The sequence below is a fragment of the Octodon degus genome, unplaced genomic scaffold (assembly GCF_000260255.1).
Source record: "Octodon degus isolate 3935 unplaced genomic scaffold, OctDeg1.0 scaffold00199, whole genome shotgun sequence".
NCBI lineage: Eukaryota > Metazoa > Chordata > Mammalia > Rodentia > Octodontidae > Octodon > Octodon degus.
In genome coordinates this window covers 463,380-477,801 of record NW_004524775.1, presented here as the reverse complement: position 1 = coordinate 477,801, position 14,422 = coordinate 463,380, and the positions used below count along the sequence as shown (strand labels likewise).

Below are 14,422 nucleotides of genomic sequence, written 5' to 3'. Positions count from 1 at the left end.
AATATGGGCAGCCTATTAAAAACTTACTTTGGAAAACCATGGAATGGTAGCAGCTGTGGTTCAGGCCCTGGGTCCAAAAACATAGCGCTAGCAGGGAAAGGCAGGCAGTGCTCCCATTGTTTCCTGGGCGACAGGACAGTGGAGACCTGCCCAACCCAGCCACACTGAAGGGCTGGTTCTCCTGGCTCCCGCTCGGCCCCACTTGGAGGAAAGGTGCTAGGGAGAGGTTCCTGGGGTTGGCGTCTTTCAGTGCTGTAAGGTTCAGAGCCAGCAGTGGCCAGAATCCCCGCGTCTTCTCTGCAGCTCTACATTGCTGATGGATCTGAGATAAGCATCACACAGGTAAATGACGCTGGGATAGGAACAGGTGCATGAGTTTTCATCATTTTACTAGCAACTGCGTGCCTAGCGCTGTTTCTTCTCGTGTGGTCTGTTTGTCTCTGAGTCTTCCAGGCTTCTCGGCAGTGGCGTGGTGAGCACGTGTCTTCTAAGGCAGCCTCTCCCGCTTCTGAGTCAGGAGAGTTCCTAGTACAAGTTCAGGGACTTGAAGGACTCCACAGTGAATGGAGGGGAGCACAGTGGTACCAGCTGAAGCAGGATCTCCACCTGCTTGAAAGTTGGCCCTGAGAGAGCATACGAACACCAACGGGTCATCACGCACTAAGCAGTGTAACGCTTGCCGCCAGAGAAGGCATGTGGAAGCCCCTCCTTCCTGAGAAAGGAAGCGCCACCTTGTCCTCATAGGTCCCTAAGCCAGGGCAGGAGGCCAGTACTGCACCCCAGAAGGTGGAGGAGGGAAGAGCATCCCTCTCTGAGCCGTGGTTGCCACGGAGACCTGGCCCTGCCCACCCAAGCACCCGGTGTTATTCGGGAGGAGGGGACTGGACTGTGGTCCTGATCTGGCAGAGATGTCCCAGGAAAGACTGCGTGGGCATCTTTGCTTTCTGGTGCGCGGACTGAGCTTCAGAGTTACCGAGCAATTATGAGAGTCGGGAACTGAGGAGTCTGTAGTTTGTGTCCCCACTGTGCCCCCTCCTTCTCTGCATATCTGAGTCTGCCCTGGGAACACCAGGGCGAGCCCTATCTGGAAAGGCCCGCGAGCTGCAAGCTGTAAACCATGTCTCTGTGGTCTGACCAGTGCCTGGCTTTACCCCATAGCTATCGGTCTGTGGTATTTGTTTGAAGAAATGGAAGTAAAACCTTGGCTACTTAAAAAATACAAAACAAAGTAGATTCTCAGAAGAGAAAGGGAAGGCAAGAGGTGGGAGCACTTCTCAGTGCCAGCAGTTCATGCTGCAGGAAGCATCTCTGTAGGCCATTGCTCATTTGAGTGTGACACTCTGGGGAAGCTGGCGGGATTTTTATTGCTTCGCAGTTTCAGTGTGACAAACACTGACTGGCCACCTGTGTTAGGCTTAACCCAGTGAAGGAAAAGCCCCAGGAAGGAGCTGTCCCTGAGCTACCCAGAGTGTTCTGACCTCGCACATTTGCCCTTTGATCCTGGGTCCGTCCTGGATGTGCCCTGTGGTCGGGCTTTCGGCTACCCACCTCCAACAGCCATCACTGTCACTGAGTGACAGGGACCTGTCTGCCTCTGCTTGCTTCTCCCTGACCCTGTCTTGTAAACATCTGTCTCTTGACACCCTGAAGGGAGGGAGAAGCTCTCTCTGCCGCAGGCTCAGAAGGCGGGGCTTGGGCTGGTGAGCGCGCTGCGGGGTAACCTGTGGATGGCAGGGCCTCCGCAGTTGCTAGGCAGAGTGAACCTCCTCCTCTTAGTGTAGCAAATGGCACATGTGGGTGTGAATCAGCGTAAACTTGGACGCATGGCTGGAGTAGTTGAGTCATTGTGACCATGATGGGGATGAGGTGACAGTACCCACTGGGCCAGACGCCTTGTTGGGGATTGGTCGGAGTGGAGGCCAGCGCTGTCTCAAGGGCACAGATTGCCAGCCTGTGGTGTGAGGCCTCACGCGTGGCCAGCAGTCCCGACTTCTCACCGTGGTCTCTTGTAACCACAGTTCTCCCGGCCTGGGTGCCGCTCAGCCTTTCCCCAGCTTCCCTGGGGTGCTTTTCTGGCCCTGTCCACTAGGACCCCACGGAGAACCAAGCCACTTGCTGGGTCTCTGTGTCCGCACTCCAACAGCGCTCCCTGCTTGCTCTCTCCAGGTGACGGAGCCAACGACGTCAGCATGATCCAGGTGGCCGATGTGGGCGTGGGCATCTCAGGCCAGGAAGGCATGCAGGTAAGACTGGCAGGCCTCCTGGAGGCCTCGGTGGCCCTCGCTGGCTGACTTCGTCCCACCACGCCATGAAGCTGCCCTGGCATTGCTCTGGGCCTGCGTAGCACAGCCAGGTCTCGGCCTTCAGTACAACAAATCCTTGCATTTTGAACCACCAGTAGGATGAGGAAACCACATCCATGTTTATGAAGCGCTGTGCAGCCAGCACGCCAGCCTGTGTCTGCACGAGTACACTCTGGGCAACAGTGGGTCAGAGCAAGGCTCGCTGAGGCGTCGCCCCGTCCCGGGTCTTGATGGGCCCAGCCCAGGCAGCGCTTGGTGTTTACGGTTCCTCAGCACCAGCAGTGCTGCGGCGCGGTTGGAAGCAATGTCGCTACAGACGTGGAAGCCAGCTGTTGTGCTGTGCACGGGGCAGACCTGCAGCTGCGCCTGCACTCGTGGCTTGTCACTTTGTCAGTGCTTACTGTCCCAGAGGTGGAACGCATGAGTTAATTAACAATGGGCTTCTTCTGGCTGTCACATGCAATGATTCCCACCTTTGGGCCAAGTTTGGATCATACCATTTTTGAACTTGATGGACAATTTAGGAATGATTTTTTTCAGCATTTTTCTAAAATTCAGGCTGTCAACCACTATGTACTAATAAATCATTCAGTAAGTCAGTATTTATTAAGCACTTGCTCTGTGCCAGGCCTGTGGCTTGCTAATTTTATTACTTGATCATAAAGTTCAGGCAGGTCAAAGGTCCCAGGAGGACTGGTCCTCAGGGTCTAGAGGAACTGGTTCCAGGACCTCACGGACACCACAGCCCCTGGGTGTGTAAGCCCTTGGTGTGCAATGACATGGTGTTTACCCTTGTCCTGGACGTGTCCTTTCGTCCACCTAGAGTGTGACTGGATGACTCCTAGTGTGTGCTGGTGGCAGACAAATGCTGCGCTGTCAGTCACGACATTGTGTTGGGAATTGGGGACTTGCTCACCATGATGCAGTCCCCCCCCATTTTCCATCCCCCGTTGTTTGCACCTGCAGACTCAGACCACTCAGATATGGAAGAGGGCTGCACAGGCCTGCAAGCAGGAAGCCGTGGGCTTTCCCAACCAGCTGCCGAGAGCACGCGGCCAGCTGTCTCAGTGCCTCTTCCCATCAGTGCAGGCAGGGCTTAAAAGTGTTCGTGTTCTTTCATTCTTCATTTGTTGTCCTATTACTTAGGACCCCACAGACTTGGAGACCCACAGGCCACCAGGCACAATGCCTGCCCTTGGTGGAATCCATCAAAGCACTCACTCCGAGGCACAGTTGTGAAAGGGGTGGGCAGCTCAGCGACAGAGCACCCTGGCTCCATTCCCAGCCCCGCAAGAATAAAAATAGACTAACCCGCCTCCAAGGCAGACTTCCAGGCAGTCTTTGAAGGAGGAATCCTGAGCTTGAGAACTCGCGAGGAAACCCGGCTCTCTAGCCTTCTGTCCCTTGTGCCACCTCCAGAGCCACCCCCAATGCAAAGCTTGTCCACCACTCTGGGAAAAATGGCCTTTACAAATTCTGTCCTGTTCTGGAAATTCCATGGGGACCAGGATAGCAGATGTGACCAGTCTGACGACCCCTGACACCTGCGCTGCCACAGCCATGGCAATAAAAGACCTGCCACTGGGTTGTAGTTGCTGGAAAGTCCAAGTAGCTAGAACAGAGGCAGAGGCAGAATCACTTAGCATACAGCCTCGGAAGGCCCTCAGTGAGCGGGCACGGTCCACCAGCATCCCACCCTGAAGTCACTCCAGCTCCCAGCCACACGCAGGGCCCGTGCTGAAGCCGCAGATCCCTTGGCAGGGGCCTGTGCTCCTGCCCTAACTGAGGAAGAACGCAGCGGCCAGGCCACTACCCAACATGAGGGCCCACATTAGGGTCTTTGATGGAAATGGCATTTATTTGTCGAGTCTCTTTGCGCATGAGATTGGCAAGCACTGCCCTACTCACCTTTCACTGCAGAAAATAGAGAAGCCAGACAACGCTGTACAAGCCACAGAGAGGCGCTTCCTCCCTCCCCTCGACCTGTGCCTCTTGAGCCACTCCTGCCTGTGGCCAACCGAGGCACTGTGCAGAGGCAGAGGCAGGCAGATGGATTCCATGTTCAGCTTTTGGGGCAGGAGAAGAGTGTGCGGCAGGGCTGCTGCGTGGCTGGAGGCGGGACAGGGGCAGCGACACACAAAGCTTGGGCCTCCGTTGGCCCTTTGGGGTCGCCACACCTACCGACACAGACAGCTGTGGGTGGCAAACTTATGAGCGCAAGCTGTACCTATGCTGAACATAAAATTTTTTCTTGTCATTTTCCCCTAAAAACCGCAGTAGAACAACTATTTATTCTTGTAGAGAAAGCAAGCCTAAATGCACCTCCCAGGAGAGCCAAACATCTGCCTCGGCTGCCGGGAAATGGAGTTCTGGCTCACCCAGCTGGAGGGTGTGGCAAGAGGCAGACAGGGCTGAAAAGGCGGGCTGACCTCATGCCTCCTGGCCCCTCGGCCAGTCCATGAACAGCACAGAGAAATAAAAGAGCAAAAACTTCCAAGCGCATCAATTATGGGTCTCATGTCAGACGCCTCCCATTAACTCTATAACTTGATATCCCTAAAAGTGTGTGTGAGAGTGTTTTTAATTGAAAGAGACCATAAGGAAGCCTATGGCAAAGCCACCCTTCCACATATTTGAGGCTGGGTGTTCCCTCCACGCTGTGACTCATCCTTGGGGGAGACAAGACAGAGTTTGCGCTTTGGGAGACATCACCAGTAATGGGAATTCTTTCCCTTTCAAGGCAGTGATGGCCAGCGACTTTGCAGTGCCGAAATTCCGCTACCTGGAAAGACTCCTCATCGTGCATGGACACTGGTGCTACTCCCGCCTGGCCAACATGGTGCTCTACTTCTTCTACAAAAACACAGTAGGTGTCAGATGCTGGGCTTGAAACATATTTAATCAGAAGGTCTGAGGCTTCTGGGGACACCAACAGAATGAGGCCCGGAGGCCTCCCATCCACTCTGCCCTCCTGGGTGTCAATGAAGGTCCCCTAGTTCTGGCCTGACTGCACCCTGTGTGCTCAGAGAGTAGCTGCGCCTCTGCCCTGGAAGGTCAGCGACGGAATAGGAACCCCACAAAAGCTCACGTGGCTCTCCAATGAGAAGTAGCACGAAGCCAGCAGAAGCCAGCGGTTTGTGCAGGGTCACACAGCCAGTAAGCTGGGCATGCCACGGTCACCAGCGGATGGCTCTAAGCTCTCCACTACTGTCCACATTTCTCAGGAGCCTGCTGCTGTAGGGTATCCACAGAGGGACAGCTCCCTTTGAGTCATCAGGGAAGATCAAAGGATAAACAGAAATGCATTTGGTAGTCCTGGTATCAGGTTTCTTGTACATGTTCAGATCCCAATACTGAAAGGCAGCTGGCAGGGACACACTAACACTGGGTCTGACAGGCAAGTCCCCTGCTGGGGCAGGAACAGGGACCTTTAAACTTGTGGGCCAGCAGAACAGCTGCGCCCTCTGCTGGCCAACTCCTTCCATACCGCATTTGCCCCACAGCACCTAGACTGGACAGTCCTACCTGGAGAACCTAATCTGGATTACGACCTGTGAGCACAAGACGTGCTGGATCTATTCCATATGGGTCTTAATGTTTAATCTGAGTTCTCTGTCTGTGGAGCTTCCGGAACGCATCCTTTGGCGCATGCCAAGTGAAGCGAGCCCATCCAGAACCCGCTCCCTTGGAAGAGAGTTCTCAGAGCTCTGCTGAGCACCCTCCAGGCTGTCGGTCCTGGCTCTGCCTCTGATATAGCACATGGCTCAGTGTACCAACAAGGACAGAAAGTAGTGACCTCGGGGTGCGTGACCTGCAGCGTGGTGTCCCGGGTCTAGCTCTCCCAGCACCAGAACAAATGTCAGCCTCAAGGCCATCTAGTACCGTTCTGAAAAGGAATAATCAAAGGCGTCCTCTTTCCAATCTCACAGGGTGTCTGTGCTCACCAGGCGCCGTCAGTCACCTCCTGGCTGTGTTCTGAATGTTTTGTTCTTTGGGCTGACACCTGGTTTTCCGCCTCCCACCCACTGTCCTGCCTGATTTTCAAAACATCTTCTAGCAAATGGGTACAGATGCTCAGAATAGGTCAGGGTGTCTAATTGGATAGCTTTCTCCCTGGAAGTTAAGTCAGGTGAGCTCTTTTCTGGGCTGCATCCAGGGAAGGCCACGTTGCATGGTCCTGCTCTTGCCCTTGCTGTCCCAGCACTGAATCCCCAGCCTGGCAAGGCCTCCGACGCAGTTGCTTACAGGCTTCTGAGGCCCTGGGAAGAGTGATCCAGCCTCATTTCCATCCCTTGTAAGCAGTGCGATCTTAAGCAAGTTACACATTCTTCTTGGTTTATGAAGGGGGTTTTGTCCTGATAAACCCATCACAAGCTGAAAACAACTGAAAGTTGTGACTCGGACAATGCATGCAGCCTACCTAACACCATAGCTTAGCAACCCACATGCTGCGGAGCCTCTGCGGTGTCCCTAATGATCTTGTGCTTGTCTAGGAACCCTAAGCCAATGCCCAACCTCTGTGCATGCATGTGTGCGTGCATGCATGTACTTGTGTGTGTGCACACACGCGTGTGTATGTGTGCACACCTCTGAGTCTGTGTGCATGCACACTTTGCTGGAGATTAAGTCCAAGGCTGCAGAACTCCACATCTGCTAGGCCAGCTGTCCACCACTGAGCTGCCTCCCTGGCCCCACTGCCCAGAATTTTGACAGAGCCTTTGGCCACACGTCTCACCTAAGCTAAGATCCACATACAAAGCAAAGTTTCTGCTGAAAACATATTGCTTTGTAAAGTTGAAAACTCCTATTGATTATTAGCAGTTGGATATCCCTATGTATTTGCCTTCAGATTTTATTTAATTTGAAAAACAAAGAAAACACTAGGAGTTGAGCTAGCTGATTTCTGAAATTCCCAGTTAAAATTTCTCTGATGGACTGAGTGGCAGTAACGATGTAGGTCACTCCATTCAACACAGAGGACTGGAGCAAAGCCCAGAGTGGGCACCAGGGTGGACACCGCCTCCTGCCAAGTGGGATGAGCCCATCCTTGTCAGAGGGTGCAGGAAGGGAAGGGACAGCCATGTGTGTTCCACGTGAGCTGCAGGCCCTTGGTGACAGCACCCATCTATGCGAGGAGCTCAAGGATAATCACGCTGCCTCCTAGCACAAGAGTTTCATTAGTTTTAAGAATAAATTGCCCTTCCTTTCCAATAAAGAGTGGAGAAGAAAGGTTTCCATAGCAACAGTGGCTTAGAAATGGAGCTCTCTGGTACCACGGGAGAGAAAACCTCGGTTATCCAGGTGCTTTTCCTCCCCTTTTCCCCGACTCCATTTGCTCACTGATGACTCATGAGGCTGAGGTATGGGAGAGAAAAATCAGCCGTGGGTGGAAGAAAGAAAGAAAGTCAGTGAGAGGTCCGCAGCAGGCTGTGGGCGTGGAGGGGGAGAGCTGGAGGGGAAGGCTTACAGCTGCCTTCATTTCCCTGCGAGCCTGCCGTTTCTTCTCCTCTTTACAACGAACAGCCCACAGGAAGCCTACGCTTGGGGAGATTAAGAGGCTGAATCGAGGTCAAAGCCTTAGATGGTCGCAACTCCCAGACCCAAGCCCGGGCTGGCTGGCAGCGTCCATGGACCACCCTGGGCCTGGCCTGAAGCCCACCTGTGGCTGCACACATTGGGCCCTGTGGTTTTGTATCTTGGAACTTCGGTCCCCTCCGGATGGCAAAATGGTGGCTGTGCGTGAAATTACGATCCTGCTGGCTGCCACCAGCACGCTGCAGGGAGCACCTGGCCGCATGTCGGGAGCTCGAGGGAGCACTTCTGGGTCATCAGACCCATGAATCCTCTCAGCAGCCATATGGCTGAGTGTCACCGGTGTGCCTGGGTAGTGCGCAAGGACACCAAAGCAGCAAAGGCCGAATGATCTGCTCTGCAGACCTACGGCAGGGTGTTCTCTGTGTTAGCTTTGAACCTCATGGTAGCATCCCTGGGGCTAGCAGCGTGTGGCAATCAAGGCTTCTTGTGGCTCATGGTTTCAGAACTCTCAGTGCATGGTAGCTCAGCCTGGTGGCCTTTGCTACTGTGGCAGGGCAGCACAGTGTGGCAGCAGGAGCTGCTCACCTCATGGCTGCCAGGAAGCAAAGAAAGGAGGAGACCAGAGACCAAGGCCCCCTTCGGGCTCCAGCCTTGATGGCCTGATTCCTTCCACCCGACGCACCCCCTGGAACATCACAGGCTGGGAAACGTTAGATGTGTGGGCCATCGAGGGAACATTTAAGATCCAAGTTATGCTTGAGACTGCTAAGCTGCCGCATGCCTGCTTGTAGCACTCAAGAAAGCCATCAGTTCTAGGAGGTTCGGGAGTGCTGGGGAGCGATCCCTCCCTCTTGGTCACCCTCCTACTGTGTGCAAGGAGGTGGTTCGGCCCGCCCACCTCCACTCTCAGCACAGCAGGATCTCTACAAGGTCGGAGGTCAACACCCTCCCTCCAGCCTGCAGCGCACCAGGGTGGAGCAACACTTGGTCAGGTCAGTGTTGCTGGCCTCGGCACCTTGCCAACGGGCTTGCTTCTGTGTCCTCCGCTCCGTGGAAGTCAGTAACCATCTCATTGAAAAAGGAAGGTGACTAACAAGGGAGACCAGGGTGCAGCCCTAGGGAGGTTTCATTGGGGCCACAAAAGGCACAGCGGTCCTAGAGAAAAGCCACAGCTGCAGCCTGCCCCATGGAATCTTCGTTTTGTTTTACACTAATGATCTGCATCTCTTCAGGCATAAAACCTTCTCTGTCCCAAAGCTGCTCCTGGGAGCTACAAGTTCCTGCTGCCCACTCCTTGGGCTTAGGAGACCAGAGACGGCTGGGAAAAGGGGGGAGGGAGTGGCAGAGGCCAACAGCCAAGCTGTGATTGGAAGACATAGCAACTTGGGGAGTTTATCTTTACTAGAAAACAAAGAGGGTGGTAGAAAGTACGGCTAGAGCAGGGAACAAGGTCTGGAGCCCAGCAATTTCAGAGATGACTTTTGAGGTCTGCACAGTCCTATGGATAACCCACTATGACTACTGAACTATATTGGATTATTTTGCTGCTTCACACACCTACAATATTTAAATGGCAATGGAATACCCGTCTCTGACAAAACTAAATGGAAAAGGGGGATATAAATGAAGGACCATTTGGTATCTGTATATACAAAATAGTTAGGATAGACATATAGCTACTTTCTCTTAATTCAATGAGAAGTAAGATTTGTACTAATAGTGTTTGGACAGGCTATCATGTCTGCATCTTGTACCATGAATAACTACTACAAAGACAATAATATGCAATGTATTAATTACTGTAACTGTCCTACTATCTTGTTTTGAAACTTTCTCATTACTATTTGTTTCTCAATAAAATTAATAAAAAATTAAAAAGAAAAACTGCAGGACTGTCAGATCCTTCTGGCGGGAATCTGCCAGGGCAGCAAAGGATACCCTGAGTCGGTGTCTCTTCCTTGGTTGCAGATGTTCGTGGGTCTGCTGTTCTGGTTCCAGTTTTACTGTGGCTTCTCGGCGTCTGCCATGATCGACCAGTGGTATTTGATCTTCTTCAACCTGCTCTTCTCATCACTGCCCCAGCTGGTGACCGGGGTGCTAGACAAGGACGTGTCGGCAGATGCACTGCTGTTGGAGCCGCAGCTCTACAAGAGCGGACAGAAGAGGGAGGTAGGCTCGGAGCGCTGCCCCACCAGCCCCCACCCTCTCAGGGTGGCCTGTCTCCGAGATGCCTTTGGCAGAGTTGCTGGCTCACTGTGGAGCTGGCCCGGGGCAAGGAAAACGAGTGTGGTCTGCTGGTCTCGGTAGTGCGCTGTGTCCCCTGGAGTGGTGGCAGTGGTGCTGCTGAGAACATTTAAGTGTTAGAGAGAAAGTTTATTTAAATAGCTCCTGGTTCTGAAAGGGGAGAGCTGGGCTCCAGCCCTGTGGCAGACAGCAGGGATGGGGAGCTGACTGCCCACCTCAGGATCCAGAAGGCCAGGAGCCAGGGGCTCAGCCCCACCTTTCCTTCCTGGGTATACCCCAGGGACCTCCCACTGGACCCCTATCCTGACAGCCCTCCACCTCCAGTGGTGCCACCCTGGGCACTCAGCCTGTCACACACATGCGGACCTTTGCGGACCCAGCCACAGCGCACAGTACATGTAAGAGGTAAAGCCCTCACAGGCTGGTATTTCCAGAGCCCAAGGGGAGCTGACCCCGAATCCAAGTCAGTCACAGACAGCTAAGGCTCGGCAGGAAAGCTCTAGAGCAAGCCCCCAAAATGTTACTTCTTTTTGATGGGAATTGAATGAAGACAAACCCATAAGGAAGACCGTCAAACCACTGGCGTTACGCTTTGCTAGCATCAGCCCTACAGTAGACACACTAGTGACCGCTGCTTCCAGCCAGCCATTCAAGCAGCGCTCGCTCCCGAGTACTTCTCTTTGGTAAGTCTGCGTTCTGTGCATGCAAGAAGACTATGGCACCTTCGCTTCCCTACAGCAATCTCCAAATCCAAACTGGTTCCCTTGCACACTGGTGTCCCTGACATTTGGCCCACACTGGAGCAGGCTGCGTGGGGTCAGGCAGGTGCAGCTTGACATTGGGCATCTAGGACAGTCCCATTCTTCACACCTCAGCCAGCCAACCTTAGGCTGCAAGTGTGTCGTGCAGAGTGAGGTGGCCCGCAGGGGGAGGTCGCCAGCACTTCCCTGGGGGTCTAGTGGCCGCTCTTCCATCCCCTCTGTGCTTCCTGCAGAGCGAATCCCGTGCTAGCTACTTGCAGTTTAGCAGGGTTAAATACAAATGTGGTTACCCAAGTGATGCAACCTCAGTTTGCCCGGGGCACGGTCATTTTGCCCATGGGTCTATAGTTGTCTTGGTCTGCTTGGCATCGCTCTAAGGGAAGACCTGAAGCTGGCTGTTTCCTAAGAGGTGTGCTGCAGTCCGCCTGAGACATGAGGAAGCCGAACTGCCTCTTGTGACAGCTGTGTTGCTGGCAGAGCCTGGAAGCGTCGCATAGGCCCTGCGGCAGGAGGCAGGAGCTGCGAGCGGCTGTGTCCTCTGGTCTCTCTTCTTACAAAGCCGTGAATACCGAACAGTGTGGGATCCACTCTGATACTTTTATCCTTCAACTCCATGGGCAGATCATCCCTGTCCCTCAGTAGTTCCCAGTGGGGATTAAATTTCAATCTGTGAACCTGCGGGGGCCGCAGTCAAACCAAATCCAAATTATAGTTGCTTTTTGGCTTCAACACAGGACACATCATCATTGACTTTAAAAATGTAAGAACTGCTTTTAAGCATCCTTCTGAAGGGCTCACCGCAAAACCCGGGCGAAGTAGAACATGGAAAGAACAGAAGGGCTCGTGTCGGAGGGGCCAAGTAGCGCATCAGGCTCTTGTCTCTTCCTGCCCTCTCCTCTTCCTGCTGCGGCGCAATGTTCCCACCTACTTGCTAGTCATCAGAAAGTACTTTCTCTCACATTGGCCTGTGACCACTCGGCTTGACTGGGGTGCAGCAGCTCCCGCTCAGCCTCGCAGTTCCACGGGCATTTGCTTTCTCATCACTATCTGGGGCCCAACCCCTCCCGAAGCCCTAAGACACACGTTCTCCTCTGGTGCCTTGTCAAGGGCCTTGGCATCCCAGAAAACATCCTCCGAGGAGCGGGCTGCCTCCCTGTAATCTCCATTCTTGTTTTTGTGTCCCAGGAATATCGTCCGCGTGCTTTCTGGTTAAACATGGTCGATGCCGCCTTCCAGAGCTTGGTTTGCTTCTTCATTCCTTACCTGGTAAGTTGGCGCGCGGCGTGATTCACTCTGCACACATGCGCGGGAGCGCGCAGACATGCGACGCCGCTGTCTTCCAGGCCTACTACGACTCCGACGTGGACGTGTTCACCTGGGGCACCCCCATCACGGCCATCGCGCTGCTCACCTTCCTCCTGCACCTGGGCATCGAGACCAGGACCTGGGTATGAGCTGCCTGCACGGGCCCTTCCCGAAGGGCCGTCACTGCAGGCCCCATGCTTCCCGCAAGCTCCACGAGGCTGCACTTCTTGGAAGACAGGAGTCCCAGATGTTGGCCCCTGTGACAAGAATGAAGACAACCTGGCCTGGAGCTCCCGCACGTCCCAGGCAGCTCTCAGCTGCTGCCACCTGTCCGTCCCTGGGCCTGTCCCTCACCAGCCCTCTCCCATCTTGCTCTCCTGTCCCTGTCCCAGCCAGTTCCCAAGGCTTCACCTTGCACCACCAGCCACCTGCAGCAAAGACCCCAGATTTCACTAAGCCCTTAGGACCTCCCACCCACTCACAAATGACTGATGCCTTTTCCCCTCCATCACTGTTACCACTTGTTAGTTGAAATAGAAGCCTTTTCTCTGTTTCCCCTTCAGACCTGGCTCAACTGGGTAGCATGTGGCTTCAGTATCCTTTTATTCTTGACGGTGGCTTTGATCTATAATTCTGCCTGTGCGACCTGCTATCCTCCATCTAACCCCTACTGGACCATGCAGACGTTACTGGGAGACCCCGTGTTTTACTTGCTCTGCTTCATAACACCTGTCACTGCACTGCTGCCCAGGTGGGTATCAGAGGCGGCACCTGCACATCCTGGGTGAGCCTGGGCATGTGTGTGTTGCTGTGGCTTCACCCTGGGGACCCCCAGGAGGCTCCGAGGCACCTCCTGCAGCCACCGCTTCTGACTGCTCCTTCTGTGTCTTTCCAGGTTGTTCTTCAAAGCTCTCCAGGGAAGCCTGTTCCCCACTCAGCTGCAGCTGGGACGCCAGTTGGCCAAGAAACGCCACAAGACCCTGAAGACTCCCCAAGAGACCTTTGCTCAGGGACACCTCCCAAGAGAGCCAAAGGCGGAGGTCTCCAAAGGGAGCGCCGGGTACCCCCAGGAGTCCCTCGCTAGGGACTGTGCCTCACACGCTTCCCAGCATGCACAGCAGCCACCAGCCTGCTCTCCCAATGCCAGCGGGGAGCCCAGTGCAGTGGACATTAGTGCACCGCTCAGGGAACACGGCTGGATGGGGTCCCCAGGGTCTTCCCTACCCGGGGAGGCTGTGCCAGGAGAGTGTGCTGGGAATCACCAGAGAAAGCCCCTTGGCACAAGCCAGGCAGCTCCCCTGGGGTCCCTCTTCAGCCTGCCCAACCTCAGATCCCTGGGCTGTGTGTCCTCCCTGTCCCTGGTCAGCGGGCTGGGCAGCGTCCTCCAGTTCTCCAGAAGTAGTTTACATACGGACCAGCGGGGTGGTGAGCTCTTGTCCAGCCCCCCGCAGCCAGAGCAGGACATGTCTGGCTTGCAGAGACAGGCTGCAGGCTACTTCTAGGTCAGCCAAGGGACCACAGGCCCTTTCTAGGTACATAACCTAGGTGTTAGGATTATTTATGTTTATACACAGAAGAGTTATAGGGAGATACATTTTTAAATATTTCCAGACTAACACAGGAAATGAGAGGCACCCCCAAAAACTTTATTTTTTAAAGTTCTAAGTATAATGATAAAGAGAAAGAGCTTTAACATATATATGTGTATGTATATATAAAGGTTAAAGAAGCATAACACTTGAAAAGCGTGTTTAAATTTATTTTTTCATCTCATTTTGTAAGAAAAGGCAACATGACTTCTTTCTTCAGTGTGTGTGACCTTTGTTTTCTCCGGCTAGAAATGCATGACTAAGGGTAGTGAACACAGGTGGGTGCAGGCACTGAGGCCAGGAGCACGGGGCCCGGGGCCCCCAAGGCAGACCCTCCACCAACCAGGGGTGGGGCTGTTGGTGGCGCCTCTTCATCCAGAAAGGGGAAGTGAGCCCTCAAAAATAACTGACACATGAGTTTCCTTCCAGCACTCAGTTGTCCGTGGGCATTTATTTCGTAAAGATCACCTTGTAGGCATGACAACCCCAGCCTGGTACCGTTTTGCCTGTTAAAATCATCACAAGCAATAAACAACCTTCACTTTGTAAAGAGGGTGTCTGGCTGCTGCTTTTGTACAGGATGGTCTGTGTGTGACCTAGCAGGGGCCAGGAGCCTGCCGGCACTTTCTCACAGACCCTGAAGGAAGGGGCTGGGTGATGCACCAGCCAGGCACTGTGTGGCCCC

The 14,422-nt window shown here is 53.9% G+C and overlaps 1 protein-coding gene across 1 annotated transcript in view; it reads left to right on the top strand.

Annotated features, from left to right (window-relative positions):
* The window catches only part of Atp10a (ATPase phospholipid transporting 10A (putative)), a gene marked incomplete at its 5' end in the record, with an annotated part of 122,111 nt that extends 108,311 nt beyond the window's left edge, over positions 1-13,800 (top strand). The window contains 7 exons of the mRNA XM_023704656.1: positions 2,167-2,243; positions 5,044-5,169; positions 9,807-10,007; positions 12,029-12,109; positions 12,187-12,291; positions 12,712-12,899; positions 13,044-13,800. Of these exons, the coding sequence (XP_023560424.1) occupies positions 2,167-2,243; positions 5,044-5,169; positions 9,807-10,007; positions 12,029-12,109; positions 12,187-12,291; positions 12,712-12,899; positions 13,044-13,650 (1,385 nt within the window). The remainder of the gene's footprint in view (positions 1-2,166; positions 2,244-5,043; positions 5,170-9,806; positions 10,008-12,028; positions 12,110-12,186; positions 12,292-12,711; positions 12,900-13,043) is intronic.
* Between the last annotated feature and the right edge of the window lie 622 nt (positions 13,801-14,422).